Source organism: Pyricularia grisea, assembly GCF_004355905.1.
Source record: "Pyricularia grisea strain NI907 chromosome Unknown Pyricularia_grisea_NI907_Scaffold_1, whole genome shotgun sequence".
NCBI lineage: Eukaryota > Fungi > Ascomycota > Sordariomycetes > Magnaporthales > Pyriculariaceae > Pyricularia > Pyricularia grisea.
In genome coordinates this window covers 5,961,300-5,970,155 of record NW_022156716.1, presented here as the reverse complement: position 1 = coordinate 5,970,155, position 8,856 = coordinate 5,961,300, and the positions used below count along the sequence as shown (strand labels likewise).

Here is an 8,856-nt window from a genome sequence, read left to right as displayed (position 1 = left end):
AAAAAAAAAAAAAAAAAAAAACGCCCCCATTGTAACCCACCAATTCTCCCGCTCACCGAGTTGGTGTGAAGGTCTTAGCACATCAACTATTACCGTTTCCGGCCGTCTGCATTGCAACCCAGATTGTGGTGGTTTGCTGTCCATATGACGACGGAAAATTCCATACTTTTTCTTACCCCCTTAGTTTTTGGTTTGTCCTGTGAGAGAGAGAGAGAGAGAGTCAAGAAAAAAAAAAGAAAAAGAAAAAGAAAAAGAGAGAAAGAGAGTGAGAGTGAGAGAAAAGGAGCCGAGAAAAGAGACCGAATCTTATATCTGTAAGTTTTATAGTCCTGGGCCGCAGCATGAATCTCACACCGGTCACCGTCCGTCCACCACACTTCGTTTTTATCCGCCCACCGGTCCCTAACCAAACTTTATGATATTCTGAATGAGAGGTTTTTGTTGTCTGTCTCCTGAATGCCACGCAAATTCGAGGCGAGTAAGCCCCACCAATTAGACTAAGTTTCCAGTTTATGCTTTTTACGGGCCTCTGGGCCACGGTTATCCTTGGAATATGACTTTGCCGACAGTCCTTTTGTCCGAAAGGCAAGAAACCCAGTTGTGAAATCAACGTCCTGGCTACGGATATCTTTTGCAAACACCCTTATGATTCAGATTATCAAGTTGTCGGGTCCGCATGTCAGGATATTAGTCAAAGATGTTTGGTCGATATTTGTATTACTTTGGGTAGAAGGGTAGATTAAAAGGGGTATCTCTATACCACGGATTTGTTGGCTCAGCAAAGCTTTGCAACATACTACCGTGCAATTACAAAATGAAAAACAACTCTGGGATGAAATATCATAATCAGGCGAGGAAATAGCAACGGTAGCTTTGCCCGTATTTTGTACAACAAGATGATTTTGTCCAAATAGAAACACCATCAGGGAACAAAAAAACAAAACAAAAAAAAGACAAGATCCAGTGTTTGCTCCGTCGAGAACAACAGCCATTATTTCTGTGGCGTCTCCGGAACTTCCCACATTGATCGGACTTGTTCAACACGCGACTTGGGAATCGGTGTTGAAACTCCGCTGCTGGTCTTGTCAGGAGCATCTGCACCGCCACGCAAAGGTGATAGTGACCGACCCGTCGCACTTGCAAAAGGTATCGTTCCGGTAGCTGAAAACACTGGTAAGTCTTGTCGCTTCACAGGAGATGGCGTTCCAACATTGGGCGGTAGCCATTGGAGCTGCTGCTGCTGATTACTTTGAGGATGTGGCTCTGGGGCGGGACCTTCCGGCTGGAACGGTATAAACATGTCGGGCGTTGAGGGAGCGGCTGGATAGCAAGAGGAGTCGACTGAACTAACGTTGATGGGAGGCTTGGAACCGATGCTTCGTCCTGATTGCATACGCTCTGGCGCGCTTCCCGGTACGAGAATAGTTGGCGACCGTGCCTCTGTAGGTGTCGCTACTTGATTACCGTTTGAGGGCACAGCTGCCTTCTGCTCGCGAGCTTCCTTTTGAGCCTTCGTGAGCAGAGTGATCTTGACTTTCTTCATGTTGGTAGTGAGACTATCCATCTCATCATTGGAATCTTTTGGCTGAATTTGCATGGGCGAGGTAGAAGCTGGCGCTCGGGAAGCAACAGGCCTCGATCCTTCAGCTTCCTTCTCAGTCTTGATTTGGGGAATGCTCGCAGGCACAGCTTTCTTTGCCCCCCGGGGCGCCTTCGGGACTACATCCTTTTTCACAGGAGCTATACGCGTCTTTTTACTAGGTAGGGGCCCCCCGGTGGTCATCGTGCTGCGGACGCTCATTGACGACTCTGGTCTGATACTCAACGATGTACTGGGTCTTGCACCCGCACCGTTCATGGGAGGGGGCAGGAATCCATCCGGAACTTCAGACACAACTGTCGACGCAGCGCTAAGACGTCTCGAGGTTTGCTTTGGCCTCCCAGCGGCCCCAGGAAATCCTCTTGCTGCGGCCTAAATTTGAAAGGGGTTAGTATGTAAACTACAATTGGAAAAACCTAAACCAGAGTGATCGTACCTTGTCCGTTGCGATAACAGACGACCCTGCGACAGTCTTTCTACGATCCCCCTTGGTAAAGTCATCCTTGTTCAACTCTGAATAGGACTTGGGAGCCTTCCGTTCACGCAGTGACATTCTCGTGGAAGAGCGAGGAGGTTCGTCAACTTCAATGGACTCCACTATCGTAGGTGATGGCAACGATGACGCCGCAGCCGCCAGTGCTATAGATTGGCGATCCCTCCTTTGTCTTGTCGCCTCGGCGTTGAGGTCTTCTGGCTTGCAACTACCTGTTTGACGATCGCTGGGGATCAGAAGTTTGCTGAGCTCATGGGCTGCGATCGTCCAGGGAACATCAGGCGGTGGTGGTGTTGGGGCTCTTAGTACGGGTATGGGTGAGCTCCTCCCGTCAACCGTTGATGGCAAACTCCGGCGGATTTTGCTGGGATTGTAAACCACCTTGGCTTGGGACGATTGCGTGGGAGATGAATAAGTCGGCGGCGTAGCGTTACGAGGCTTCCTGGGTTCGGGAGCCTCCATCGGGGCATTCATGGTGGTCTCAAGTCGTTCGAGTTCTGAAGCATGCCACCACTCTGCTTCATACGGGTGAAGGGGGAATGTGTTCTTGAGGCCGAAGGATTCTCTCCGAGCATGAGTGAGGCTTGCTCCACTTAGCCTCTTGTTGACTTCTCCGCGAAGGCCCTTCAAAGGAGCAAAGTCTACCGGATCGTCACCCGCCAGCCCGCTTATATGACTCAAAATACCCGAACAAAGTGCACGATCGCTATAGCCACCTTCGAGGACGCTAATTACTCTGCCTTCAACGCTGGTCTCCTCTTCTGCCGCGATCTTGACAACGTCCCGCGTGAGGCGGGCATAGAATTCCGTTGGAACGTTGACTTTGTGTCTTTGCATGCCAGAACCCTCCCACTCACTGGCATCAAATCCGGCAGAAAGAAAGATGGCACCCTTGACGACGTTACTTTGGCCAGCATTTCGGAAACGGTCTGCTTGAGCTCTGAGGAACTCTCTCGTCTTGTCCAGCAGCACCTTGTACTTAGACTCGTACAGCCTCCAGAAGTCCTCTTCTGTTTTCCATGGCAGCAGGTGGACGTTCCAAATATTCTGACCATGCGCATTTTCAATGCACAAGCTCGCGTTTTTGACCTTCTCTTCGTCACCCATTTCGCATGGGTACGAGTTGATGTCGTGCAGACTAAAGTATCCGATCGACGGCTTCTTCCACCAGGCAGCATTCTTTGACAGTCCAATACCACGCGTATTGTGCTGCCAAGCAATGGCCTGCGAGCCGTCGCCATGGTGCAAGTCAAAATCAATAATGGCAGCATGGGTCAGCCCGTGGCTGAGGATTCCGTGCATAATTCCAACGTGAACATTGTTGACCCAGCAGAATCCTGAGGGAAACGAAGCAGAGCAATGATGACCCGGTGGCCGGATCGCAACAAAAGCACGCTTTGCTGGGTTTTCTGCAGTGAAAACGGCATCCACGGCCTCGCATACACCTCCCAGGGAACCCTCTAAAGCATCTAACGACTCGGAACAGAGGTATAAGTCTCCTTCATGGAACTTTGGTGGCGGTCCGTCTTGTTCCGGCCCCCTGTGCATGTCCGGCCGCTGCAGTTCCTTGCCATTCATAGCCAACTTTGTTTCCGCAGAGTCACACATCATTTTCAGCTCCTCCATCCACTTGGTGCCGTGGACGTTCGTAACCGCCTGTGACATCAGCGGCAACCGACGAGTCGTCTTTTGTATTCGGAATGGTATCGAGGGTATCGCCGCAGGATCAAGACTTGGATCAATGGGGTGTATTCCATCAGAATGCCGCTCGCCCAGACGTACATAGGCAGCAGCTACACCAAGTGCGCTCGCCTTGATCCTTTCCGGTCGCTCGACTATCGTGCTCAAGGCAGTTCGGGAGGTGCGAGGGCGTGAAAACCGATGTCCGTAGCAGCTGTCGTGCATAATGACCACGGTCTCGGAGGTGGGGTCTGGTTGCTCACCATGCCGAACTGCCAGCTCAAGCTTGAAGTAATCACGAGCAACAGAGGCAGCTGTCTTAGCTGGCTTCTGCTCTGGCGGCGAGGTGCTGTGACGAGGCGACCGTGAAGCCGAGGGGGATGAGATATTGACGGAGCTTGCCCGACGAGGCGGCGCAACACCGTTCACGGAGTGTAGTGAGTTCATTGAAGCCTTGCGCAACAGCCCTGGGGTGCCAGCGCGAGAAGCTGGGCGGCCACCTTCAGCAAGGGGACTTCTCGGGGTGGGGCCTCGGACGCTTAAAGAGCTTGGAGAACGTTGAGTGCCATTTTGGGGAGATCTCGCTGAAAGAGAAAGGTGTCGGAGCGATTGCGCCAACTCATCGTTATCGTCTGTAGGCTGGCGATTTGGCCCTCTGGAGGGCGATCGGTAGGCCATGGCTACCTACGACGCCAGCCTGGAGCAGGGATGTTGTTCCCGTCTTTGGGATCAATTATAGATAAGGTTTGGCGATTTTGGAGATTTGGATTTTTCTTTTCATCCGTTGCAGAAAGTTCGCAGATATTAATGGCGGCTGTTATTGATGTCAATGCCGTGTCGCAAGGTGGGATGCGAGACTTGTACAGCACTCAAGGTCATAATTCCCTAGTAAATAAAACGTGCACGCGCGCCAACCAAAGAGGCTTAAGGGGCAACCGACCGCGTCGTGCACCTGGCGTCATCTCACATGCAGCTCACACAGTTGGATGGGGCTGCGACAGTGGACAACAATGCGCCGATGGCTGGCTGCGGGGTTGGCCCCCGTACGTACCTAGTGGTTCAAGGGGCACATATGCTTGGGGTCTAAAAAACCGTCTACTTCCAAGACACATTGATTCCCGCAGCAAGGGCGTCGCTTGGTCGTTTGCCTCTAAATGTATGTGTTGTCTGCCTCGTATCATAGTAAAAAAGTCTGAGAGGCACTGCAAATGGCTTATTACTCACGCACTGGCCCAAGTGTCAGTGAATTGCTGAAACGAGTCCATGTTGATCAAATTGGATGAGACAATAGTACAAGTCGTCGATCAAGGTTGCGAATACGCCTGGACTCTATCGTCTACTCGGCTGCAAACACTCAGTCGAAGTCGGGAGTAACATTGAGTGTAAATATATAAAAGGAGCGAGCAAATCCTGTCCACAGCCCTGCAAGACGAGCTCAGGTAAACCGTCACGAATAGAAGGATATGATCAAGAAAAAGAAATATCGAAATCTTCCTACCCACCTAAAGATAAACACACCGTCGCGAATTTTGAAAACAATGGGAAACTTGACTAGACCATGTTACAAAACCTACCAGGACCATTACCTGGATCCAGCCATCTCTGAATCGATGAATTGGTGATTTTTTCGACTGAAATGTCATTGTCTTCAGTTGCGTGTTACCACCAGCTACAATGGAAGTAAGTGAGTATCCGAAGATCGAGTTGCCGGTATATGGCATGTCAACGTCAATCAATGCTAGTTTGAAAAATGGTAAACCATATACATTACACTTACCTGATGAAGAAATGCGAGTGAGTTTGATGGTTAAAAATGGGGGTACACGTGACTGCGATCCACTTTAACGCGGAGCCCTGGAGACGTGGGGTGATTTCACGCTCGCACCAAAATTGGTGGTTGTTTCTGTTTGACCTTCAACCCGACATCACCAAACCAAAGAACTTTACGAAAGCCGCCAAGAGTAAGTCACGATGCCTAATTGACCCTGATAGTTGCTGTTCATGAGCTGACAAGACTGTGGAAATAGTGCAGATGTAAGTTTCTTCGACTCCCGATGTGCGAAGCGATCGAATCCCGACCGACGAACGACGACTAATCCGAACGACTTGCAGCTTCGTGAAGACTCTGACTGGCAAGACCATCACCCTGGAGGTCGAGTCCTCGGACACGATCGACAATGTGAAGTCCAAGATCCAGGACAAGGAGGGAATCCCCCCTGACCAACAGCGTCTTATCTTCGCTGGCAAGCAGCTTGAGGACGGCCGCACTCTTTCCGACTACAACATCCAGAAGGTTCGTTAGAGCCGGCGATCGTGCGATGAATGGATTGGATTCTGACTGGGATTTTTCGCTCAACATAGGAGTCGACCCTTCACTTGGTCCTCCGCCTCCGTGGTGGTATCATCGAGCCCAGCTTGAAGGCTCTGGCCAGGTACGTCTCAACAGGACTATCTAGTTGTTGAGCTTAACTGACTTTCGGATCTTTTTCGCCGCTTCACAGCAAGTTCAACTGCGACAAGCAGATTTGCCGCAAGTGCTACGCTCGTCTCCCACCCCGTGGTATGTTCAAAAACCTCCCCGGTAAACCGTCACTGCATCGGCATCACTAACTTGGTATCGTTTTCGCCTCACAGCCACAAACTGCAGGAAGAGAAAGTGTGGACACTCGAACCAGCTTCGCCCCAAGAAGAAGCTCAAATAAACGATTTCACCCTCATCACGGTCTTTGGCGTCACGGTTTTTCGGTTCGCGATTATCGAGAGTACAGGGAGGGGTTATTTCGGAAAAGCTTTGGCGCACAGGGAAGCCAGGGACATCACTTAAGTCAAGGACTTTGTCGCTGCCATTTATCCAAAGAGCCTCAGAACATGATTCCATGAATTTTTTTCATCAAAATACCCGATACCTTGCTATTGTTGTACCATGCGCACGTGATTGCGAATTAGACCATGACAGTGAAATCCGCGAACTTAGAAAGTGCTTTTGGTGGAGCCTGTATCCATATGGAGTAATGCATGGTCAAAAGCGAGCAGACGGACTGTATTAAGATGACTAAGCGGCATGATGCGGTTACGTGTTGCCAAGCGTGTCGCGAGCTTCTGCTGGCCCCATCCCGACTGCTTGCCTCACTTGGACACCTTAACTAAGGTACCTAACCATCCACTTGCCCAAGCTACTTCTCACAGGTAAACCCCTTAGACATCAATCAAAATAGGCTGTGTGAATAGAAAGAAAAGAGTCTTGTTGTTTTTGAGAACTCGTACTTGGAATTCACAATGTCTGGCCCTGGCTACGATGCCGTCGTCGACATTGACGACGAGGTAGGTTGTCCTCAACAAAGCGGCTTACAGGATCAACTCGGCGTAAGATGGAGCCACTTACTGACCCAGCATTTAATCACAGGGCGACCTAGGTCATACAGATCTTCAAGACGATCTCGAATTCCATAACTCAACCTTTTCAGAGACGACACCAGGTGCGCGGAAGCCAGGTGCGGCGGGCGGTGCTGGGTCTTCTGGCCTGCCATTACCAGCGACAGCCTCGACAGTCTCGGGCAAACGATATCTTTGGACCGTTTCCTACTATGCGCAGTTCTTCGACGTAGACACATCGGCCGTGCTGAGCCGCTGCTGGGCGGCTCTATACCCGCGTGCCAACTTTCTTGATGTGCTCGAGGGGAACCCAGACTTGTATGGGCCCTTCTGGATCGCCACGACAGTCGTCTTTATTCTTTTCATCGGTGGCACCATAAGTCAATACCTCGCCACGAGGGGAACGACGGACGCTTTCGTATACGACTTTACATTGCTCAGTGGTAAGTGGGGAGTCTTATGAAGTGTTTTCCTCGAGCTTTTACTTACAAGTGTTCATCATCCCAGGTGCTGCTGGTCTGATCTACGGTTACACACTCTTCCTGCCTATCGTGCTTTTCCTTGCACTGCGCTACTTTGGATCCGAGTCGGCCAACCTGCTCGAATGCTGGGCTCTGTACGGATACGCAAACCTCATCTGGATCCCAGTGGCCCTGATAAGCTGGTCGCAGATCGACATATTAAACTTTGTTTTTGTGGCTGTGGGCTTCGGCTACTCTGTCGCCTTCCTGCTCCGAAACCTTTACCCTGTTCTGAGCGCCACAGATCGTCAAACCAGCAAGATTCTGCTGGTTGTGGTGGTGGCATTGCACTTTGCGCTAGCTGTCACGATCAAAATCTTGTTCTTTGCGCATCACAGTCCCGTGGCAAAGGGGGATGGAAAGACGCAGACTTGAGGGAGTCGGAATTGAACAACTCTCCAGAAAGTGTCGGCGATCGAAGGTTTTCCGGTTTTGTGTTTGTATCTTTAGCTAGAGCCAACAAACGGATCGCGTTGCATTTCAACCTTTTGACACATGATAATCATTAAGGTTCGAATATCCACATGCTAGCGTAGTTTCCCTTTAAATATGCACCATACACTCAAGGTCGGCTGGGTCTTGTTCAACATCAGTAACTTATTAATCATACAATCCATGGACCTGTCTAGAATTTTATATGTGATGCCCGGTACAAAGAGATGGCTTTGTCATCTCTCCACTGTTATCACTTCTCAATATCATCTGTCCTCTTGGCCCAGTCCACCCAGCTTCCAGGATAGTCATGGACATCCTCGAACCCGGCGTCCAGGGCAATAGCCGTTGCAGCCTTACTCCTGACACCGGCCTTGCAGTACACAATCAGCTTCTTGTCAAAAGCGGGACGGTCGAAGCCGAACCTGAGCCGAAACTCGTCTGCAGGTATGTGGAAGCTGTCCGGGTGTGACGTGATTGGTATGTTGACAGCAGATGGTATGCGCCCCGTAGCCTTAAGTTCCTGCGGTTCCCTAACGTCTGAGGAAAAGTTGCCCAACGTTCAGTGTCAGCCAGAGCATATTTCATGCAACAAAGATGTTTGGAGGCGGCGATTCCGGGCTTGTCTCACCAATTATGACGGTGTTGGTATCAGCGCCCTCGTTTATATCTTGTACGTATCTTTCCACCTAAAATACGGGCACAACGCGTGTGGTTAGCAGGTCCCAACCAGAGCTCCGAATCTGCTGGGGGGGGGG

At 50.6% G+C, this 8,856-nt stretch overlaps 4 protein-coding genes across 4 annotated transcripts in view; 2 read left to right on the top strand and 2 right to left on the bottom strand.

Moving 5' to 3' along the window:
* Positions 1–991: 991 nt before the first annotated feature.
* Positions 992–4,451, bottom strand: PgNI_01838 (uncharacterized protein; the record flags this gene model as incomplete). Its single annotated transcript, XM_031121910.1, has 2 exons — positions 992–1,972; positions 2,037–4,451. 2 exons carry the CDS (start codon positions 4,449–4,451, stop codon positions 992–994), a joined length of 3,396 nt encoding a protein of 1,131 aa, XP_030987007.1.
* Positions 4,452–5,586: 1,135 nt separating this feature from the next.
* Positions 5,587–6,834, top strand: PgNI_01837 (uncharacterized protein; the record flags this gene model as incomplete). The annotated part of the gene is made up of 6 exons (XM_031121909.1): positions 5,587–5,734; positions 5,801–5,807; positions 5,886–6,066; positions 6,135–6,205; positions 6,275–6,333; positions 6,408–6,834. 6 exons carry the CDS (start codon positions 5,587–5,589, stop codon positions 6,473–6,475), a joined length of 534 nt encoding a protein of 177 aa, XP_030987000.1. The 3' UTR covers positions 6,476–6,834.
* Positions 6,835–6,911: 77 nt separating this feature from the next.
* Positions 6,912–8,171, top strand: PgNI_01836 (uncharacterized protein). Its single transcript, XM_031121908.1, has 3 exons — positions 6,912–7,094; positions 7,177–7,588; positions 7,653–8,171. The coding sequence occupies exons 1-3, from the start codon at positions 7,050–7,052 to the stop codon at positions 8,039–8,041; spliced, it is 846 nt and encodes a 281-aa protein (XP_030987001.1). The 5' UTR covers positions 6,912–7,049; the 3' UTR covers positions 8,042–8,171.
* Positions 8,172–8,190: 19 nt separating this feature from the next.
* Positions 8,191–8,856, bottom strand: part of PgNI_01835 (uncharacterized protein) — a 3,897-nt gene continuing 3,231 nt past the window's right edge. Inside the window, exons 5-6 of the mRNA XM_031121907.1 lie at positions 8,730–8,787; positions 8,191–8,638 (exon numbers count right to left, since the gene is read on the bottom strand). Coding sequence (XP_030986998.1) covers positions 8,352–8,638; positions 8,730–8,787 — 345 coding nt within the window. The 3' untranslated portion in view covers positions 8,191–8,351. The remainder of the gene's footprint in view (positions 8,639–8,729; positions 8,788–8,856) is intronic.

What these genes read in the sequence shown, in the direction of transcription:
- PgNI_01836 (XM_031121908.1), top strand. Translation starts at nt 7,050, where the DNA reads ATGTCTGGCCCTGGCTACGATGCCGTCGTCGACATTGACGACGAG. An exon ending in TCGTCGACATTGACGACGAG is followed by an intron (nt 7,095 to 7,176) that starts GTAGGTTGTCCT and finishes ATTTAATCACAG; the next exon opens with GGCGACCTAGGTCATACAGA. An exon ending in CGACTTTACATTGCTCAGTG is followed by an intron (nt 7,589 to 7,652) that starts GTAAGTGGGGAG and finishes TCATCATCCCAG; the next exon opens with GTGCTGCTGGTCTGATCTAC.